Raw genomic sequence first — 23500 nt, 5'->3', positions numbered from 1 at the left:
GGTTGTTTATAGACAGTAAACTTAATTAACATATACATTTAAAAGTGAACAACCCGAAGCATCTCAAGGTTGATTGATCGAGAAGAGGCGATCTGCCCCTAGTATTTTGTAACCTCCTATGCATTTAGATTCTACTATGTAGATCCCGTCCGGGAGAATTAACAGTTTTAGGAGGATCTTAGATCAAACCCCTTATATTAGTACTGTAAAGGATAGGCAGAGAGAGAGAGGGGGAGAAGAGAGAAGAACAGAAGAAGGGGGGAGAGAGGGGATAAGAACGGGGAGAGCTAAGGGAAGGGGTGTAGTTGTCCTCCCCTCCACCTTGTCAAAAGACCCTGAGTAGACATGAACTCCCCCTTAGAGGGGTTAGTGGTCTAATGCAGAGTCCAACTGAAGCATCCATATCTCATTTTTAATCTCTTTAATTATAAGGCCACTGTGCCCAAACTTTCTCATATTGTACTATATTCTGTTTCAGGAGCGCCGATAGGTATTCCATAAGCTTGACCTCGCTTACCTTGCGAAGGACCATTTGCTTAGAAGGGGGTTTAATCTTTTTCCAATTAGCTGCTATTGAGCAGCGAGCCGCAGTCAAAATGTACGAGGCCAGTTTTTTAAGAGGGACAGAGATATCTTCAATGGGTTTCGCGAGTTGGCATATCAGCGGGTCCATCCGGACCTCAACTCCTACCGTCTCCTCAACCAATGAGCATATCATATTCCAGAAAGTCTGGATCTTTGGGCATGTCCACCATATATGCACCAGATCTCCTCTCTGGCCGCACCCCCTCCAACAGAGGTCAGATAGGCCAGGGAAGATCCGGCTCAGCCTACTCGGGATTAAGTACCATTGAAATAGAATCTTATATATATTTTCCTTAGTAGTAGTGCAAATAGAAGTTTTGGCTGCTGCTTCCCAAATATCCTCCCATTCATCTCTGTCTATATCAAGATTGAGGTCTTCAGCCCATTTCAACATATAATTGTGGTTGACGGGACTCCTGGACCGTGCTAGCCCTGCGTAAATCTCTGAGATCAGACCCTTCCGGTATGTGCCCACCATACACATCTTTTCAAAAGACGTTGGACCTTCAAATTTGGATGTTTGGGAAATTGTTAGGAGAAAGTGTCTGATCTGAAGATAACCATAAAGTGGGAGTTTCATGGGGAGGCATTTCTCCTGTAAATCAAGTAACGGAATAAGAGTCCCTTTGTCTATTAGATCTCTTGCTGATTTGATGTTAGCCAAACTAAATGCTTTAAGGTTCCCTGGAACACAACCCGGAGGGAATTCAGGGTTACCAAAAATGGGAGTGAGTATGGAGGGGGAAGACGTCAGTTTATATTTATTTCTTGTTTTTGTCCAAATTTTCCACGTGCATCTCATTGCTCCCAGGCCTGTTCTGTCCGATATTATCTTCTCTCCCCCTCCGGACCAAAGTATTGCCCCGAGTGAGAGGGGAGCGACACAGGAGGACTCAATTTCCAACCAGCCGCAAGACACTGGATCGTTGTTCCAAACTATCGCTTGTTTTAGGTGGGTCGCTTGATAATAATTAATTATATCTGGTACTCCCAGACCTCCACATTCCCGTGGTGCCAACATTACCGATCTAGCCACTCGCGGCTTTTTGTCCTTCCAGATGAATTGGAAAATACTATTTTGAATGCTTTTGAGGTCTGCCAGCGGAACACAGACCGGGAGGGTCTGGAAGACGTACAGTAGCCTGGGAAGGATGTTCATCTTAACAGATTCTTTTCTGTCTCTTAATGGATATGTATGGATGTGGGTAGCGTGAATGAACTGTATGATGCTTCTGTGTTTGTGCTACTTTGTGTGAAGGAGACAGCTTATATATACCATAGGTACTTTCTGTCTCAATGTCATTAAATGTTATTTGGTGCAAGATATATGAGCTATATATCCTTCTGCCCCTGCATCATTATGTGTGAAAGGGACAGATTAGACAAGCCCAATACCGATATATATGAAGGCAGACCATAGACTGAAAGTGTTATCGGTTCCTTCTGACGCTACAGTGTACATTACTTACTGCTGGTAACACAGTAGAAGTCACGGTCTGAGAGGTTGCTGAGACTGCGCCCTGTGTGTTTTTGGGGCTGCTCACATGGCAAAGGAGGCGAGACTGCAATGTTCTTCCCCACCCCACTCATCCACTGCACTATCCATCGTAGCCGGCAGTCACAATGCATGGGATTCCCACGCAGGTCCCTGGAATTAAATACAGGTCACAAAGTACTTGAAGACTCACCTGGGGGCTATTCATAAAACTGCAAGAGTGCAGATTGAGGCATTATCGCACTTCAATGGGAGTGTAATTGTGCCCCAATATTCAGTATTGCAGTTTAATGAATAACCCCCATCTGTCTCTTAATCCAACCCCCTTTCCCTCACTTCCCCTAACTCCTGTGGCATCTCTCTCCAACATCCTCTGCCTCCTTTAATCCGCTACCCCACTGACCCATCTTCTCCTGCTTCCTAAACACTCCAACATCTCGGTCAAAATTTCACTTGATTCCCCTTTACCCCCCTTCCAATTGGGGACGAGTGATTGGGCATATATGATTGTCAGGACAATCAAGTAATATTCCTGACCGAGCCAATTTGGGTTACTAACAACCACTATGATCTTTGGGCTAATGCACGTAAGGAGGCTATTTATAGAACATAGACACTCAGGATTTTGATTCTGATCTGAGGCGGTCAGGAGTTGGATCAAGAGGTGACACAATTCTAAGTGGCAGAATAAGGTTGATCCGGTACTCATTAAGAGGGTTATCATGCTATATTATAAATTGAGTGGTAACATTGTAACTCGTGGCTGGTAACCCATCTCTGTAGGACGTTTAGCAGTTGGGTGATTATCTGATGGTAGCTCATCTCCTCAGTGTCTCTCTACATTAAAAATTCAGTCAGTCATTCTCATACTCTGTCGTGTAATTGTCCCTAACTGCTCTCCCTACCTATTCTTCTCGTGGTCCCAAAGTTCTCCCTACAACTGGTTTGCTCTTCCAGCTCGTTACTCACCGGTATTGGACATTTGGTTGCAGCCATCTTGCCGTGACCGAGTCACCACTGGCGTGTGGCCGCCAAGAGGGTCTTCACCACAGCTGTTCCGCTGCTGGACACTCAGCCGTCGGCCATTTCACCAATAAGCTAAACTAACTAAAGCGTGTTAGCGGTTAGGGTAGGGGTTAAGGATAGGGGTTTTAGGGTGAGGGGGTTAGGTTTTTAGAGTAGGGAATTAGGGTAAAAGGTTAAGGTATTTAGGGTAGGGGATTATGGTAAGGGGTCTAGGGCAAGGGTAGGGTAAGGGCTTAGGTTTTTAGGGTAGGGCATTATGGTTAGGGGTTTAGGATAAGGGTTTAGGGTGATCTTAGGGGTTTTAGGGTGAGGGGTTAGGTTTTTAGAATAGGGAATTAGGGTAAGAGGTTAAGGTATTTAGGATAGGGGATTATGGTAATGGGTTTTGGATAAGAGTTTAGGATAAGGGCTTAGAGTAAGGGGTCAGGGTTTGTAAGGTAGGGGGTAGCTTTAGTATTAAGCGTTAAGATTAGGGGTTTTCAGGGTAAAGAGTAAGGTAAGGTGCTTAGCTTGGCTGGGTAACGGGCAGCGGTGAGACGTCCCTGCGGCGAGCTGAGTGGCCATTAAACACAAGTAGCGACTCGTTCGCATCAAAACAGTTGAGACCAAATGTCTTTGACCATTACTTGTCTCCCATGCCCTCCCATGCCCCACTGTGCCCCCCTGCCCGTTCAGTTGCACCCTTTTCTTACACATGTGTGACCGCTGGTAGATTCAGAAACAAGCCGCGTGGAAGAGACTCAAGATGATTATTTGCCAAACTCCTGCAGGAGTGAGAGATATATCAGTATGTGCTTTCAGATCTCACCATCTGAGCACGCGGAGAACTAGAGACGTGAAGAACATAGGGGCACAACCAGGAGATGCAAACGCCATGCGCCACAATCCCATTCACAGACTGAAACATCCTCAAAACTCACTGTCCCAGAGATGTTTCAGAGGCTGCAAGTCGGAGAGTCCGTGCAGTCTGACTAATAAAAAAGTGTCGAGTTGGCATGATTTTAGATGATTTTTGCACGTGTGTCTTCCAAGAAATATTAATTAGTGTAAAAGCCGTTGTTTTGATTTTATTTTAATTTAAATGTGTGACATTTTATTTTAAAAACGAGGGGGGACTTTTTAAACATCTCTACACGGAGCCATATTTTAATCATCGGACAGCTTTTTCTACCGGGTCGGCTCTTTATCAACATCTCCGGGCTGCAAAACCTGTACAAAAATGAGCACAAGAATTTTCAAAGAAAAAAAATTAAATGACTCAGCTGAAAAACTAGGACAAACAGATCCCAGATTTCTGAACAATAAACATTGCCCGCATTGCCAAAGGAATTCCATTGGACGCAAAATAGTTTATATATATTTTTGGTTGAATAAATCTTTAGCAGTTTTTTGCTCTGGTTGTGTAGCTGGAAGAATTTGATACACACCCCACCCCTATGGTAGATGTGTGTGGCAGCAATATTAAGGCAAGCCAGAAACACGCACACGCAGACACACACGCACATGCATCATCCTGTACTAGGAAAAATTATATAGTGTAGCATTGCTTATCCCAGGCTGTGCTGAAAAGCTGTGTGATGTGGCAGTCAGAAGCTTAGAGGGATCCATGCTAAAATGGATGAGAAGTAAAGAGTGACTCACTGTGTGTGCTCATTTGCATGTCATTACCCAGAATCCCTGGCTGCAGGGGAAGCACTGTTTGCTACGATTTGATGGGGAAACACAGGGTTGCAGACCTGTCTGAGACATGTGAATGCACCACAAGCGGTGTTTTTATTTACTGCACACCGTGGAGGGTTTCTGGCGGTTTTTTTTTAACCACCATAACTTTTTTCATAATAATAATATAGAGCGCAAACTGGAATCTTCACATAAACATAAATAAGTGACTCAGTGCCGCCTGAAGAACGGTCACTATTACCGTGTGAACATGGATAAACAAATAGTAAAGGCGCAAACAAGTGGAATCGTGCTGTGCACCTTGTGAACCGAAGCACTCACAGCTGGTATGTTGCAGTCAATTGTCCCAAATGCAGAATGGATGATGCTATCTGCCAGCTGGAGTCCTCCTCAAAGTGAAGCGACGAGAAGAACATTATTATGTATTATGCTGTGTTCTTCTCACCGTTTCCTTTTCAGGAGGACTCTTTTTCCTCCTTTTCCTTGTCTCCTATTAATTAAGTTCTGCATGAGAAACATACCTAGCAGGCCAGTGATAACATGTATCTCTGAATATCAAGATCCTCCCCGATAGGGCCTGTTGAGAAGGCACTCCACATGAGTGTATTTCTGCCTACACACACAGCGTCCGCCTACACACACAGCGTCCGCCTACACACAGAGCGTCCGCCTACACACACAGCGTCCGCCTACACACACAACGTCCGCCTACACACACAGCGTCCGCCTACACACACAGCGTCCACCTACACACACAGCGTCCGCCTACACACACAGCGTCCGCCTACACACACAGCGTCCGCCTACACACACAGCGTCTGCCTATACACACAGCGTCCGCCTACACACACAGCGTCCGCCTACACACACAGCGTCCGCCTACACACAGAGCGTCCGCCTACACACACAGCGTCCGCCTACACACAAAACGTCCGCCTACACACACAGCGTCCGCCTACACACACAGCGTCCGCCTACACACACAGCGTCTGTCTACACACACAGCGTCCGCCTACACACACAGCGTCCGCCTACACACATAGCGTCCGCCCACACTCACAACGTCCGCCTACACACACAGCGTCCGCCTACACACACAGCGTCTGCCTACACACACAGCGTCCGCCTACACACATATCGTCCGCCCACACACACAGCGTCTGTCTACACACATAATGTCCGCCTACACACACAGCGTCCGCCTACACACACAGCGTCCGCCTACACACACAGCGTCCGCCTACACACACAGCGTCCTCCTACACACACAGCGTTTGCCTACACACACAGCGTCCGCCTACACACACAGCGTCTGCCTACACACATAACGTCCGCCTACACATACAGCATCCGCCTACACACACAGCGTCCCCCTACACACACAGCGTCCGCCTACACACACAGCGTCCGCCTACACACACAGCGTTTGCCTACACACACAGCGTCTGCCTACACACACAGCGTCCGCCTACACACACACCGTCCGCCTACACACACAGCGTCTGCTTACACACACAGCGTCCGCCTACACTCACAGCATTCCGCTTACACACACACAGCGTCTGTCTACACACATAGCGTTCGCCCACACTCACAGCATTCGCCTACACACACACAGCGTCTGCCTACACACACAGCGTCCGCCTACACACACAGCATCCGCCTACACACACAGCGTCCGCCTATACACACAGCGTCCACCTACACACACAGCGTCCGCCTACACACAGCGTCCGCCCACACACACAGCGTCCGCCTACACACACAGCGTCCGCCTACACACACACCGTCCGCTTACACACACAGCGTCCGCCTACACACACAGCATCGGCTTACACACACAGTATCGGCCTACACACACATTCCTAATAGTTCTTTTTCTGTTTATCCTAAGCGGTCCGTCTTTGTTATCCTCTCTACTCACAGGTGGACCAGTGACTTCAACCCTCGGAAGGCATCCTTGGAAATGGATTTGATTTTGTTGTTTTCAATAAACCTGAGAAAGTGGAGAAACGTTAGAGCGACCCTAAAAAGTAGGGTTTATATATTGCACACATCATACATCGTATATTCTCCATGTTGCACGTTCCCAAATCAGGCTTCTTGATCTACATTCCCAAATATATATATATAATCATATAAATATCGCAATCCATGCATAGCGCTTTAGGCATGAAAATAAACACTAGGAAAAGGAGTCACTGCCCCGAAGAGCTTACAATCTAAGTGTTAAATATCTTACCATATAAATGAAAAGCTGACACAAGGTCAGCGAGACATCAAAAGAAAGTACAAGCAGTGGTGCACTCCCAGGCTAATTTCTAATGTGTAATTTTACATTAAGTGACTACATGGAGTGAAGACAAGTGAATTTGAATAAAAATACAAATATTAGAATGACACATGCTGCTGCTCTCTCTATAATAGTTTGCTGAAAGAGATTTAACTCTCTGTTAGAGTGAACAGGATGGTATGTGAGCTACAATTTGGAATAATTGTGGTGATCTATATACAACCATCTGGTCTACGTGTCATAAATTGACAACTGCCGTATATATATTTGTAGCGCTTGACCACCTGTGTTGTTAAGTGCTGCTTATCATTCAATTGTAATGTAAGCTCCTTTGATAAAGTAGGGAACAGGTGCCACGTTAATATTCCTCCAGGTTAAATAAACCGCATTGTGTTATCTCTAACATCCATGTATGCTAGACATTTATACTGCATATCCAATAGAAAGCTGTATAATCACCCCAGCAGACATTTGCCTGCACATTAGCCTATAGTAAGGGGCTTCAATACAGATTGCTTGCACATACAGTTTGGTAATGCTACACAGATGAGCCACATGATGTTAACTCATTATCCTTTACATAGGTTGAACCCCGATAACACATATCACCATAGAAAACTGTGTGGTGAAAACTGCAGCGTTCTGCCATTGAATTTACCCACAGTATAAAGCTTTGTTGCGTGTTGCTTGCTCAATTCATAAAATCAATGCTGCAAGTCATTAGGCAATGGACACAATGATATGTTTTGTGGGATAGCATAAGATTGTCTAAACTGCCATGTAAATGCTGTTTGTTGAACAGCGCAGCTGTAACATCACTGCATAAATTTACCATATGCCCATAGAAAAGCTATCCCACAATCTGCAACATTAGTGTCATTATGTAAGGAGTAACAGCGGTATAGTTAGCTACAATGTAGCGTCTGGAGGCAGAGAGCTCTTCACACAACAACAGACTGGATCTGCATGCACTACGTGATGTGACGTCAGTGTCTTTACTCACTGAGCCACTCTTTCAGCTACTCCAGGTATCCCTTAACCCTAGTACATAGGTTGCACCCATTGCCAGATTTGGGCAATTAGGCGTCACTTAAAGATTAATTTAATAATCTCTGTATTTTTTTCTCAGTAAGCGGTGTGCTCTCACTTTTGTGGTTTATTTTATACTAGCTGAGAGACCCGGCGTTGCCCGGGATGTAATTTTGGGGGGGGGGGGGGGGCGTACGACAGGGTTAGGCTTCCCCCCCCCCTTGACAGCTAGGTGGGTGACTGAGTTGACTGAGTGTGTGGGTGACTGTGTGGGTGGGTGGGTGACACTTGACTGAGTGGGTGGGTTGGTGACTGAGTGGGTGACTTTGGGTCGGTGACTGGGTGGGTGACTTTGGGTCGGTTTGACTTTGGGTCGGTGGGTGGGTGACTTTGGGTCGGTGGGTGGGTGACTTTGGGTCGGTGGGTGGGTGACTTTGGGTCGGTGGGTGGGTGACCTTGGGTCGGTGGGTGGGTGACTTTGGGTCGGTTTGACTTTGGGTCGGTGGGTGACTTTGGGTCGGTGGTTGGGTGGGTGAGTTGGGTCGGTGGGTGGGTGAGTTGGGTCGGTGGGTGGGTGACTTTCGGTCGGTGGGTGGGTGGGTGACTGGGTTGGTGGGTGGGTGGGTGACTTTGGGTCGGTGGGTGGGTCGGTGACTGGGTGACTTTTTCAGGGTCGGTGACTGGGTGGGTCAGTGACTGGGGTCGGTGACTGGGTGGGTCAGTGAGTGGGTAGGTGGGGTCGGTGAGTGGGTGGGTGGGGTCGGTGAGTGGGTGGGTGGGGTCAGTGACTGGGTGGGTGGTTTTGGGTGAGACTGGGTGGGTGAGTGTGAGACTGAATGGGTGGGTGAGTGTGAGACTGAATGGGTGGGTGAGTGTGAGACTGAATGGGTGGGTGAGTGTGAGACTGAATGGGTGGGTGAGTGTGAGACTGAATGGGTGGGTGAGTGGGAGACTGAATGGGTGGGTGAGTGGGAGACTGAATGGGTGGGTGAGTGGGAAACTGAATGGGTGGATGAGTGGGAAACTGTATGGGTGGATGAGTGGGAAACTGAATGGGTGGGTGAGTGGGAAACTGAATGGGTGGGAGAGTGGGAAACTGAATGGGTGGGTGAGTGGGAAACTGAATGGGTGGGTGAGTGGGAAACTGAATGGGTGGGTGAGTGGGAGACTGAGTGGGAGACTGAGTGGGAGACTGACTGGGTGGGAGACTGACTGGGTGGGAGACTGACTGGGTGGGAGACTGACTGGGTGGGAGACTGACTGGGTGGGTGAGTGGGAGACTGACTGGGTGGGTGAGTGGGAGACTGACTGGTTGGATGTGTGGGAGACTGACTGGGTGGGTGAGTGGGAGACTGACTGGGTGGGTGAGTGGGAGACTGACTGGGTGGGTGAGTGGGTGACTGACTGGGTGGGTGAGTGGGTGACTGACTGGGTGGGTGAGTGGGTGACTGACTGGGTGGGTGAGTGGGTGACTGACTGGGTGGGTGAGTGGGTGACTGACTGGGTGGGTGAGTGGGTGACTGACTGGGTGAGTGGGTGACTGGGTGGGTGAGTGGGTGACTGACTGACTGACTGAATGGGTGGGTGACTGGGTGACTGACTGAATGGGTGGGTGACTGAGTGACTGGGTGGGTGACTGAGTGGGTGACTGAGTGACTGGGTGGGTGACTGAGTGACTGGGTGGGTGACTGAGTGGGTGGGTGAGTGGGTGGGTGACTGAGTTGACTGAGTTGACTGAGTGGGTGGGTGGGTGACTGGGTGGGTGGGTGACTGAGTGGGTGGGTGACTGGGTGAAAGTGACTGGGTGGGTGTGTGGGTGTGTGGGTGGGTGTGTGTTGTGTGGGTGGGTGGGTTGGTGACTGGGTGGGTGGGTGACTGGGTGGGTGGGTGGGTGACTGGGTGGGTGGGTGGGTGACTGACTGGGTGGGTGACTGACTGACTGGGTGGGTGACTGACTGGGTGGGTGACTGACTGACTGGGTGGGTGGGTGGGTGGTTGGGTGACTGACTGACTGGGTGGGTGGGTGACTGACTGACTGGGTGGGTGGGTGACTGACTGACTGACTGGGTGGGTGGGTGACTGACTGACTGACTGGGTGGGTGGGTGGGTGACTGACTGGGTGACTGACTGACTGACTGGGTGGGTGGGTGGGTGACTGGGTGGGTGGGTGACTTGACTGGGTGGGTGGGTGGGTGACTGGGTGGGTGGGTGGGTGACTTGACCTTGACTTGACTTTGACTTGACTGGGTGGGTGGGTGGGTGGGAGACTTGACTGGGTGGGTGGGTGACTTGACTGGGTGGGTGGGTGGGTGACTTGACCTTGACTTGACTGGGTGGGTGGGTGACTTGACTGGGTGGGTGACTTGGTGACTGAGTGAGTGGGTGGGTGACTAAGTGAGTGGGTGGGTGGGTTACTGAGTGGGTGGGTTACTGAGTGGGTGGGTGACTGAGTGGGTGGGTGGGTGACTGAGTGGGTGGGTGGGTGACTGAGTGAGTGGGTGGGTGACTGGGTGAAAGTGACTGGGTGGGTGACTGAGTGGGTGGGTGACTGAGTGAGTGGGTGGGTGACTGGGTGTGTGGGTGACTGGGTGAAAGTGACTGGGTGGGTGTGTGGGTGACTGGGTGGGTGACTGGGTGACAGTGCGTGGGTGGGAGACGGTGGGTGACTTACCTTGACCCCGTGGCATCTGGCTGGGGCAGGAGGTGAGTTCGGGAAGCTGGGGGGGGGGGCAAGAGTGGCAGGAGACCCGCGCCGCGCTTCCCTTCCGTCCGGGAGCCGGCGCACGTGAGGGGGAGTCCCGCGCCGCGCTTCCCCTCTCCGGTAGCGGCGCACGTGAGGGGGAGTCCCACGCCGCGCTTCCCCTCTCCGGTAGCGGCGCACGTGAGGGGGAGAGCAGGAGGCCCGGGCCGCGCTTCCCCTCTCCGGTAGCGGCGCACGTGAGGGGGAGAGCAGGAGGCCCGGGCCGCGCCGCGAGGGGGGAGGAGCCTGGAGTTTGCTGCTGAGCAGGAGGGCCGCGGCGCACGGTGAGGGTGATGGTGCGGCTGGGGATGTTGCGGAGCGTGGGGATTTGGGTGAGGTGGGGGGAGAGAGTGAGGGGCACCGGGAGAGGAGGGGGGGTGTGTGTGTGGAAGGTGAGCTGCGGTCCAACTGACGGGGGAGAGTGAGGGTGTGTGTGTGTGTGTGTGAGGGGGGGTGTGTGGGGGGGGTGTGGGGTGTGTGTGTGTGTGTGTGTGTGTGTGTGTGTTTTTGCCCGTCACTCTGCCTCAGGACAATGAGAGGTGCGGGGGCGGGCAGGCCAAGGGACCAATGAGATTGCCGCTAGGGACGCAGACATACAGTGCTTTCAGAAATATATAGTAGATATCTTAGCATTATGAAACAATGCTTGAAAATGATTTTTTTACCCAACTTAATATTATTACCACTGAATATATCCCAGCTCCGCCACTCAGACCCTGTTTTAACCTGTGCAGGTAGTCCTCGTTATCCAACATTTCACTATACAATGAATGGCATATCCAATGCTTTACAATGCAACCCTAAGGGCCGTTTTTCGACCCCGAAATGCGTTATCCGACACCTGAATGCGTTATCGAACGCTCACAGCCACTGATTAACATGGGACTCACTTTACAACGGTTTCACCATCCAACGCAACTTCCAGAACGGATTCCGTTGGATAACCGAGGACCGCCTGTATAGCCTTATCTCACTGTACCTCTATATCCCAGCTCTGCCACTGGGTCTCTGTGTGACCCTGTACAGTCTTATCTCACTATACCTCTATATCCCAGCTCTGCCACTGGGTCTCTGTGTGACCCTGTACAGTCTTATCTCACTATACCTCTATATCCCAGCTCTGCCACTGGGTCTCTGTGTGACCCTGTACAGTCTTATCTCACTATACCTCTATATCCCAGCCCTGCCACTGGGTCTCTGTGTGACCCTGTACAGTCCTATCTCACTATACCTCTATATCCCAGCTCTGCCACTGGGTCTCTGTGTGACCCTGTACAGTCTTATCTCACTATACCTCTATATCCCAGCTCTGCCACTGGGTCTCTGTGTGACCCTGTACAGTCTTATCTCACTATACCTCTATATCCCAGCCCTGCCACTGGGTCTCTGTGTGACCCTGTACAGTCCTATCTCACTATACCTCTATATCCCAGCCCTGCCACTGGGTCTCTGTGTGACCCTGTACAGTCTTATCTCACTATACCTCTATATCCCAGCTCTGCCACTGGGTCTCTGTGTGACCCTGTACAGTCTTATCTCACTATACCTCTATATCCCAGCCCTGCCACTGGGTCTCTATGTTAAAAAAAAGGGGTGGGGGGTTGCTGGATGTTTCTGAGATACTGGTGCAGTTACCGGTGTCACATCTTGGTATTTAAATGGCCAACCAATAGGAAGCCACAACCAATGATGTTGCAGTTTACTATTGGCTTAAGATTTGACAGCCATTCTGCTTCCCCTGAGGGAGATTTAAACCATGTAACGTCACCAGTATCTCAGGTGAAAATAGTGGCATCTGGATCAGGGAGATCACCAGATCCCAACGTGTAAAAAAAATGGGGGCATAAAAACCCAAGTAACAGGAACTGCGCCCTTTTAACTTATCTAACACTTCTGATAACTCTGCCACTGGCTGAGTATAAGACCTTAGGTGCTGTTTAAAATGTTACTTACAGATACTCAAGGTACTTCAGCCCCATAAATGCATCATCAGCGATTGTATCAAAGGAACTTGATGTAAACAAGCTGTGAAAAGAGAGGGGAAACACCGTCAGGAAAACCTATGGGAGACCAAAGAGAGAGGAAGAGAGAAAAAGCAACAGAAGGAATGATGGACACAGAGAGACATAAAAGGAGAAAGAAGGTGAATGGATGGAGCGAGGAGGCAGAGGGAAGAGGCAGGTAATTAGTCATTTGTAATTGCTGCTAAATCCATTCCTCATTCAGGTGGCGTGAGTCCCTAATGATCCTTTATACACTGTATATTCTGGGATATAGCTATTTGGTATATCCCAATAAGTACAGCAAGGCAATATGCCGATTTTGGGAAAATTGGTGATTATTGGTGACTCTCAAAACCGCCACCAGTCTACGTTCTTTCAAACTAAAGCTGTCTCCCTTTTTAATGTGGTCTGTAACTGTGTCATATGCCTAAATGATACAATATGTTAAACTGTGCATGCAATGTCTTTATACATAATGCATAACCCTGTTCACTTAATGTAACTATGTATTTGTAACCATGTATCTGTCATCATAACTCTGTGCCCAGGACATACTTGAGAACGAGAGGTAACTCTCAATGTATTACTTCCTGGTAAAACATTTTATAAATATTATCATGGTTAATCAAATCATCGCAAAACCTTAAAAGCAAAAACATGAATGGGGAAGACTTTTGCCAAAGAAAAGCCCAATGGATTCTGGGAAATCCAAATAGCTAAAGATATACCTGACCCCAAAGAGAGGTTTCAGCCAGTCTCTCACACAGCACAAATAGCATTGTGTCTATTCAATGGAAACTCCCATTATGGAGGGATTGTGTCTGGTAAATCCGGTGCTGTCTATTCACTACTACAACATTAGAGCAATGCTACAGCGAGGGAACAACAGGAAGAGCAGGAGGGGAAATATATATATATATATATATATATATATATATATATATATATATATATATATGTGTCCCTTACAGGATGTGCAGGGTCTGTGAAGGAGAGAAGCTCCTGGGAGGGATAGAAGTGAAGGCGCATCGCCTGAAAGATCTGTGAGAAAAAAGAAAGGAGATATTATGGTTCAATAACTACACAGTGCTATGCCATAAGACAGGGGGGGCTCAAATCCAGTCTTCAAAGGTCATGTGTGGATACTCAGGTGTGTGTGGATACTCAGGCGTGTGTGGATTTTTAGGCGTGTGTGGATACTCAGGTGTCTGTGGAAACTCAGGCGTGTGTGGATACTCAGGTGTGTGTGGATACCCAAGCATGTGTGGGTTCTCAGGTGTGTGTGAATTCTCAGGCGTGTTTGGATAAACAGGTGTGTGTGGATACTCAGGCGTGTGTGGATTCTCCGGCGTGTGTGGATACCCATGCATGTTTGGACTCTCAGGTGTGTGTGAATTCTCAGGTGCATGTGGATACCCACGCGTGTGTGGATTCTCAGGCGTTTGTGGATTCTCAGGCGTGTGTGGATTCTTATAGACATACACAGGCTCTCTTACAGTGAGATGATGTTGGAGGAGTAAGTGCTGGGTATGAAGTTCAGGCCATCACAAAGGACACTATCGATGCTGCAGTTGCAGGGCACAGGGCATATCCACTTTGGCGGTCGTCTCCACTGGGTCTGATACAAAGACAAGAGACCCAAGAAAAAGACGGTCCCAAACGACAACCGGATCGAATGCTCCATCGTTCTTACTTATTTCCTCAGTTCATATCTTCTTGTTTTCTCCTTGTCTCTGCCTTCTCTTTTATCCCTTAAATCTGCCTCTCCCACCTCTCCTCACCACAGTCTGTCTTCTCTCTCTCCCACCTCTCCTCCCCTCTCTGTTTTCTCCCAGTCCCACCTCTCTTCCCCTCTGTCTATCTTCTCTCCCTCTCCCACCTCTCCTCCCCTCTGACTGTCTTCTCTCTCCCACCTCTCCTTCCCTATGTCTTCACTCTCTCCCACCTCTCCTTCCCTATGTCTTCTCTCTCTCCCACCTCTCCTTCCCTCTGCCTGTCTTCTCTCTCCCACTTGTCTCTTCTCTGGATTCTTCCTTTCTTCTTATCTTCTCATGTTATCACCCTCACCCTTTTCATATCTATCTCATTTCTCCGACACCCTTCTCTCTCCTTCGCTGTCTGTCTCTCACCCCACCCCTCTCTGGTGTCTTTCTTCTTCTTTCTCTCTCCTGGGTTCAGGGACGGGACAATTTTGAATCTGCAATCAGAAAAAAACATCAAATTAACTCTAATTTCTTCTATGATATGAAAATTCCAAAGTGTAAAACCCCCTCAGAATATTGTGGTGTGAAACTATGAGCAGCCTTTATATACATATACAGTATTTCCCTTCCTTCTGTTCCCTTCCTTCTGTTCACTGTAAAATGAGGCAGTCTGTTTCTAGTTCTGAGGAATACATCTGTACAAGTATTTTTGCGGGGACCCCAAAAATGGCCTCCATGGTGAATATTTCAAGTTATAATTCAATCCTCTTTTAGTGGTTGAAGCGTGAGGGTGCAAGGAAAGGTGTAACACTACTTTTTTTTATTGTTAAACGCAGAGTACCACCGCTTTTTTTTAAAATGAACAAACTCACATTTCCATTTTCTTTTTAAAGAAAAAACATTAACTTGAAAAAATAAATAAATCCTCTCCCCTTTTTATTAAATATTGCTATATGTTTTACGAATGAATTTATTGAATAAATCAGACACAGTACCGCTACGGTTAGTAAGCTGCGGCCTGTTTTGTTTAACATTTGCTCTAGTATGTCAGATGTAAAAATTCCCTAATGAGTCTGACGTAACTACGTATATTTAATTAACATCACATTGCAATGTGTTGTGGGCAGGGGGGGGAGGGAGGCTGGAACTAGGGGTGCAGGGGGGGCTGGAACTAGAGGTTCAGGGGGCTGGAACTGGGGGTGCTGGAACTAGGGGTGCACTGGGTGCTGGAACTAAGGGTGCGCGGGCGCTGCAACTAGATGTGCAGGAGGGGGCTTGGAAGTCGGGATGCAGGGGGCTGGAACTAGGGGTACAGGGGGGCTGGAGCTAGGGGTACAGGGGGGCTGGAACTAGAGTTGCAGGCAGGCTGGAACTAGGGGTGCAGGGGGGATGGAACTTGGGGTGCAGGGGAGGCTGAAAGTAGGGGTACAGGGGGGGCTGGAACTAGGGATACAGTGGGGCTGAAACTAGGAGTGCCGGGGGAGGGGGGGGGCTGGAATTGAGAGTGCAGGAGGGGGGGGGGGGGCTGAAGCCCCCTGGGTTTATAAATTTTCCATTATGGCAACGTATGTATGTTACTGATTTCTTATGGACAAAATCCCCCAACTAGAAAATAGTTCCTGCGTTCCTGGTTGCGGGCCTCTGGCGGTGAAGATGTGTAGTATATTGTGTTCTTATGATGTATTATTAGTCTCTCAGGCCTACATTTTAAAACACATTTTAACATACAGTATCTTAATATCCAGTATGAGCTCAGCACACGGGGAGGCGGTATCGTGGAGGGACCTATTTATCAGCACACGTGGAGGCGGTATCGTAGAGGGACCTATTTAACAGCACACAGGGAGGCTGTATCTTGGAGGGACCTATTTATCAGCACGCAGGGAGGCTGTATCGTAGAGGGACCTATTTATCAGCACACAGGGAGGCTGTATCGTAGAGGGACCTATTTATCAGCACGCAGGGAGACTGTATCATAGAGGGACCTATTTATCAGCACACAGGGAGGCTGTATCGTAGAGGGACCTATTTATCAGTGTAGCCCTGTGTAATTTTGGGGTTACATGCCTCTCTCCTCCTGTGCAATAATTCCTGTTAAAAGGGCAGGTCTGCCAGGAGTAATCATGAGGTTTGCCCTCATCCCCTGTGATGTGTATTGTATAGTGTAGGAAGTGACATCATGCTCTGTGTCCACTTACAGTGACACAGGGGTGGTGCCTACTGGAGCTATATAGTACGCATCACTTCCTGAATTTACTTGTGTTGAAGTGTGTGTGAGTGTCTCATGCTACTTGAATGAGACTGTCTGACCCAACACAGTGCCAGGGCTCTGGCAAGGATTGTGGCCCACCCTTAGGGGAGAGGTGGGCAGACTATTCCTCTTACTCTATTAGAGAGTAACGGAAGAGCAAGGGCAGCTTCTAGGGCCCTGACTAGGAGTGGTGTCCAGGGACTTCCTTGAGGTGGGCAACCTTTACAGTATGATGTGCGGCTAGAGACCGGCCGCAATGATGGGCAGTCTGCCAGTAAAGATGACAATAAAGGATGTCCAATTTGAAAGAACCTTCTTGCCTGAGAGTGGAGTCATTCAGGGAGAAGCTGCACCCAGAGGTTCTCTTCCAGACTCCTCCCTGCTGTCGTGGGGACCTGGGAGAGATGGAGGCGTTGTACCAGAAGTGAGTAGTTCTCAGCATTACTTCACGAGCCAGTCCTGATGTACTTCCCCATATCACCGCGGAAGACTCAGGAGTCCTGTAAGCCAGCAGGTGCACCACACATGTAACATGGGGCAGTTTCCTCACGTAAGGTGCCAATATGAGATTGGGGGGGGGGGGGGAACACCGTTACATCAGCATACAGGGAGGCTGTATCGTAGAGGGACCTATTTATCAGCACACAGGGAGGCTGTATCGTAGAGGGACCTATTTATCAGCACACAGGGAGGCTGTATCGTAGAGGGACCTATTTATCAGCACACAGGGAGGCTGTATCGTAGAGGGACCTATTTATCAGCACACAGGGAGGCTGTATCGTAGAGGGACCTATTTATCAGCACACAGGGAGGCTGTATCGTAGAGGGACCTATTTATAAGCACACAGGGAGGCTGTATCGTAGAGGGACCTATTTATAAGCACACAGGGGGGCTGTATCGTAGAGGGACCTATTTATAAGCACACAGGGGGGCTGTATCGTAGAGGGACCTTTTATCAGCACACAGGGAGGCTGTATCGTAGAGGGACCTATTTATCAGCACACAGGGTGGCTGTATCATGGAGGGACCTATTTATCAGCGCACAGACGTTTTCTTTGACGGACTGCACCATTTCCTGCTCCATGCCGTCATATTTAACAAGCTTGTTAATCGCTCTCTTTACATTTGGCACAGATTGTACACCCAGAAGGTTTATGCCGCCTGATGGGTTTTTGACAGGAGGAAAATAAATGCACGGTTATATCAAAGCATCTTCATACTTCAACACAGAGATGCACAATTAAAGTAATGCCCTAATTACTCCTGTAGCCCCGGTCTTATTTTGCCTCTAGAGACCCCCCTCCATGATTGCTGAGTGGTTGCGGGTGCCGCCGGAGCCAGCGACGGACCCGCCGGCATGGCGCGAGGGTGCGGGCCGGAGCAGGGAGCGCTCCGAGTCCCCTGAGTCTTGGTGGTGTACCCGGCTAGCGGGGGCCGCCATGACAGGATGCGCGAACGTGCGTGTGATCGCGTATGCGCAGGAACAGTCTGGGAGTTGTTGTGGCGGCCATCAGGGACTCGCGCATGCCCTTAGCAATGTGTGGAGTGTGTAGTCATGTCAGTGTCATGGCTGTCAGTGCTGTGTGCGCTGACAAGTAGGCACAGTGTGTGTGTGTGCAGCACGTTTGCTGCCGGTACCCGGTTGAGTGCAGCACGTTTGCTGCAGGTACAGTGTGAGTGCAGTGTGTTTGCTGCAGGTGTTAGGTTGAGTTAGGCAGAGGGGATCCGGGAGGTGAAGGGAGAGGTAGAGTGGGTGCGGGGGGTCAGTGACCCACCTGCATAGGACAGGCTACCCCGTAGGCCCCTAGGAGTGTTCCATGAAGTCACCAAAGGTTGCTGTGCTGCAGGGACGCCCATAGTGGTAGCGAGCATCACCCTTTACTGTGTAGACAGCTAGGGACAAAGGGACAAGCGTGCGGAGCAGGTTTTGCTGGCAAGTCATCTGGGACCAGACGGCTGGACATTGAGACCCAGGAGGCAGACCGCTGATTCATCTGACCCTTTGCGAAGAGGTACCGGTCACCGCCGTGACCGGAAGGTACTATAACAACAAGTGCACCAACACCGGTCAACAGGCGCTGATCCCGCCTTAGGCTAAACTCTTTAGGAACACTGAGCGAATGGTTAAAGAACTGAGCCTATACCAACACATTACCGTACACGGACACGGTGTGGAGCACGCGGTAGCGGGACTGAGACAGTACTCATTAGGAGCGTGGCGGAGCCACTACCGTTATAAGGACGGTACCAGTTATTAGGGTGTTTGGCATTACTGCTAAGGTTATGTATTAGGGTATGCGGTGTGTGTGAATTGATATGTGTTATTGCTACGTTGCATTATAAAGTGATAAGGTTGCCGTGCATTATCATTATTACAGTAAAGTTGGTTGCATCACATGTGTGTGTATGTATTTCTTGCCCAGGGGAATCTCACATCACGGGGATCCTGGGTAAGTGAAGGCGCTGCGCTAGAATAGTTACCCCAGGCTCCCAGCTAGCGGAAGCTCAGATCTCCTGGAGCCGCAGGTGTTGTACAGTGACCAGTAGTCCCTTTGGGAGGCGTCAGAAAAAGGGCTACACTCCTTTGCTCCAATATTTCTTTTAAGTATAGACCCAAGAATGTGTTTTCCTTCCATTGGAATTCCAGTCCTTGTCTCCAGATGTAGAGACGTGTGAAGCATGTGTACACTTTCCCAAAACGAGTACACTTTGGACGTTTGCCGCCGGGCCCGGGACTGAGTGCCCAGGGTATCTTCCGCATATGGCAAAGCTAGTGGTGTGTGGCTCCCCTACCTCTGGGGACCCACTGGTTTCCGATCAAGTATACCACTAAATCGTAAAAATGTCAGAATTTGCATATTATCAGCAATCCTCACAGCAAAAAAATATATAATAAATCAAAAAGCTGCACACATTTGGTGGTTTTTGCCACGTTTTGCAAAGATTGGCTGTTTTTGCAAAGCCCACGATGAAATTTGCAGAAGTTGTATCAACTCCTTGAGGGCCCTAGTGATGCCTGTCACCACCACCACCACAAAGGCCAGCACTCTGGCGGCCTTTGCGACATCCAGTAGACGCCTCTCTCTTGATCGTTTGGTCGAGGAGATCGCACACGCTTCCAACACTGAAAGGGTTAACGCCGTCCCTATCTCGGAGCCCGCAGCTATTGTGACTTGGTGAACACACCTGTACCGCGCGAGACATCGTTCCCACAGATAACATAACAAACCCAGTCACCAAGCAGTGTGCCTCAGCTCCCTTATGATTTAATGGCAGTGTCGGAGTAGAAGATCCCGCCATGTACCACCAGGGGGAGCCGTGACATTTGCCAGCATGAGAATGTATAAATGTACATGTACATACGTGATGCACACGATCTAGTCAACCCAAAAAGGACAAGGTCTAACAGCAGAGGGCACGATTTAAATAATTTGTTTTCGCCTTTAAAGCTATAGACCAAACAATATCCTACATGTGGGATTAAAATAAATCTGTTCTGTACTATGAAAAAATACATGTAGCATTTTTTTTAAACAAGTCTGAATGACATTTTTTATGTATTATAATGTAACAGGTATTTTTTGTTTCTATAGCAATAATTTACAAAGTCACATCCCCTTCCTCTTCTGAAACAGGCCCTGGCACACCCCTTTTTGAGCCTCGCCCTCTCTCTCTAGAAGTGCACCTATTTTATCTAGTGATTGCCTGGTCACATGATCTTCCCCACAGAACTTTGCATCTTTGGTCCTCTTCTGCTGCACTGACCGCCATTTAGTGAACCCCCGAGCCGAATCTTCGCCGATCGATCACAGGAGAAGGGATCGATCGGCAATTTAGCTAATTACTTATTGTGTGCATTGTATTGATGCACATATTAAAGGAAAAAATGAAAATAAAATAAAAAAACGGCAGCTTGAACTGCTGCTTTAATGCTTGAAACGTGTTGAATCAGCATCTATCATGTGGAGAACTGGAGTTAGAGCATGGCAGCCGAGTCATCCGAGCCCTGCAACTTCCGCCTACAGTCGAGATGTCACAGGAAGTAACGGATGCGGAAGAGAGCAGGCAGAGACCACCGGCATGATAATACCACGGGTCTCCAACCCTTAACCTCTCCAATGCATGTTACTTATGTGCAAAATGTGAGTTTCACATTGTCAATTGATACTTTTTTATTACAACTGTCTCAGACGTACTGTACTACACCATTTGGAGTCTTTTCTTTTACATCTCGGTACACTGGAAGGATAGCGGACGCATCTCTTTGGAGAATCCTCAACATTGCTCTCATCAGAGAGAGATTGAATCTCTGGAATGCCTGACAATTAAGGATCAATTTGTGAGTGGGACCACACGCACATTTTATTTATACACACCATTTGTCAAAATTGGCTATACTATTGTTTTTGGTCTATTTCACATATCCATGTTGTGGCACTCTGCGCTCCCCTTATCTGGAAGACATTGCTCTGCATATTGGCATCATTTGTATTTGAAGAATTGAAAAAAAATATTTTTTTTACCACATTAGCAACGATTGTATTAATTTGTGATCCATACTACAGTTCACTTGCTCTTTGTTTGCACTTCCCTGCTCCTGCATTGACCCTCACAGATCTTGTGCAGCAAATCTTTTGGAATACTTGTCAGTATTACAACCTTACTGGCCTTGGAAATTATTCTGTCTATCACTGAAAGTTCCAGTAATCTCTTACACTTTTATCGGGCAATTTCCATTTTCATCAGGTTATCCTTTCACTATGACAAGGATTCTTAGTAATTTATTGTTCTCTGTTTCTCATTGGATTCTTTGCAGTTGGTTGTTAGCTACAATTAAATCAACATAAGCTTGCATCTCTGTTCCTGAGGTCTTCTCATTGTGCGTCGGTGAGGCCACTGCTCTGGACAGTGTACAGTATATTATGTAAACATACATTTTCTTGGCATATCAGTTTCAACTAAATTATACTTCTGCAATTTTATTATCATTCGTTGAATCCTCAAAGTGCACTCAATTAGTAGTTTACCAAATAATACCATCAGAGGCCTGTGATCTCTTTCTATTAACCCCATCTGGCCGCTAATCTATTGGTTAAATTGTTCACAGGCAAACAATATTTCTAAAAGCTCCTTTTCATTTTGGGCACACCTGCTTTTCGCATCAATAAATTATCTGGAGGCATAACCCACAAGTTGCCAACAATAATTGTGCTTCTGGAGACGTACTGCGCCCAGCTCTGACTGTTCTGCATCTGCTGAAATGTTAAAAGGCTTTTCAGGTGCATAAAGTATGAACCTTGGCTCCTTCACCAATTGTTGTTTAAACATCTCCCTCGATTCCTCTGGCTTTCATTTTTAATTTCCAGGAGTGTCCTCAGTGGTGCAGTGTTTGTTAATAGATTAGGAATACATTTCCCATTCTTGTTCACCCTGTCCAGGAATGGTTGAACATTCTTTATTTTAACTTTGGACAAGGCCTCATTTCAATAGCTAACCCTTTTCTTCTGTCCGGTTTTATCACTCCGTGGGAAACCATGTCACCAATAAATGTTAATTTCCGTAACCTCAAAAACGCATGTCTCCTTATCGAATTTCAAGCCTGCAGCTCGAGTTGCTTCCAAGACCTTTTAACTTCTACACTCGTGATTTTTCTTTAGCTGAAGTCCAAATTACTATCATCCATGGAGTCGGAACTCAAGGGGGGGGGAGGGGGCGAGCGGGGCAGTTGCAGTGTAGGGAAAACAGGTCAGGCAGAAATGTGGAGGTGAGTGGGGAGGAATGAGCACGATGGTAGCGGCAGAGGGGGGAGCAGGAGGGAGCGTGACGGTGACAGCGGAGGTGGTAGCAGAGGGGAACGGAAGTCAGTCATGACTTGCTGCCAGAATGGATTCCCCCTGCTCCACAGGGAGGGTCTTGGGCGGTGAGATGGACTTGGCGAGAGGGGAGTGAGAGAATTGGGGAGGGGGAGGGAGAAATTTGGGGAGGGAGAGGGGGAATAAAATACCTGGGGAGGAGAGAGGGGGGAGTGAGAGACTTGGGAGAGGGGGAGGGGGAGTAAGATACTTGGGAGGGGAGAGGGGTGTAGTGAGGGACTTGGGGAGGGGTTGAGGGGGAGTGAGGGACTTGGGGAGGGGAGAAGGGGAGTGAGATACTTGGTGAGGGGAGAGGGGGGAGTGAGAGACTTGGGAAAGGGTTGAGGGGTAGTGAGCGAGACTAGGGGGGAAGTGAGAGAGACTTGGGGAGGGGAACTAAGAGAGACTTGGGTGCAGGGGGGAATGAGATAGACTTGGGGAGGGGGGAGTGAGAGGCTTCAGGAGTGAAAGAGGCTTGGGGAAGGGAGGGGAGAGGGGGAGGAAGAGACTTGGGAGGTCGGAGTGATACATGGGGAGGGAGTGGGAGAGACTTGAAGAGGGGGAGTGAGATACTTGGCGTGAGTGAGAGAGACTTGGAGAGGGGAGAGGAGAGGGGGAGGAAGAGACTTGGGAGGGCGGAGTGATACATGGGGAGGGAGGGAGTGAGAGAGACTTGGAGAGGGGGAGTGAAATACTTGACGTGAGTGAGAGAGACTTGGAGAGGGGACAGGGGGAGTCCCATAATAGATAGTTATGTGCAGACATTAGTACGAGGGTTAATGGAACTGGTTCAAATAGTTGATTTTCATTCTGGGGAGTCAGGGCAGCTCCTTTGGATAGCG

At 48.7% G+C, this 23500-nt stretch overlaps 1 protein-coding gene across 1 annotated transcript in view; it reads right to left on the bottom strand.

The window, feature by feature from the left end:
- The window catches only part of LGI4 (leucine rich repeat LGI family member 4), a 50760-nt gene that overhangs the window by 2297 nt on the left and 24963 nt on the right, over window positions 1-23500 (bottom strand). The window contains exons 2-7 of the mRNA XM_075606166.1: window positions 14348-15048; window positions 13821-13892; window positions 12802-12873; window positions 6711-6782; window positions 3799-3870; window positions 2055-2233 (exon numbers count right to left, since the gene is read on the bottom strand). Coding sequence (XP_075462281.1) covers window positions 2055-2233; window positions 3799-3870; window positions 6711-6782; window positions 12802-12873; window positions 13821-13892; window positions 14348-14535 — 655 coding nt within the window. The 5' untranslated portion in view covers window positions 14536-15048. The remainder of the gene's footprint in view (window positions 1-2054; window positions 2234-3798; window positions 3871-6710; window positions 6783-12801; window positions 12874-13820; window positions 13893-14347; window positions 15049-23500) is intronic.

This window comes from Ascaphus truei, chromosome 6 (genome assembly GCF_040206685.1).
Source record: "Ascaphus truei isolate aAscTru1 chromosome 6, aAscTru1.hap1, whole genome shotgun sequence".
NCBI classification, from domain to species: domain Eukaryota; kingdom Metazoa; phylum Chordata; class Amphibia; order Anura; family Ascaphidae; genus Ascaphus; species Ascaphus truei.
Note: the sequence above shows the minus strand (reverse complement) of the source record. Positions and strands in the feature narration are given on the sequence as shown.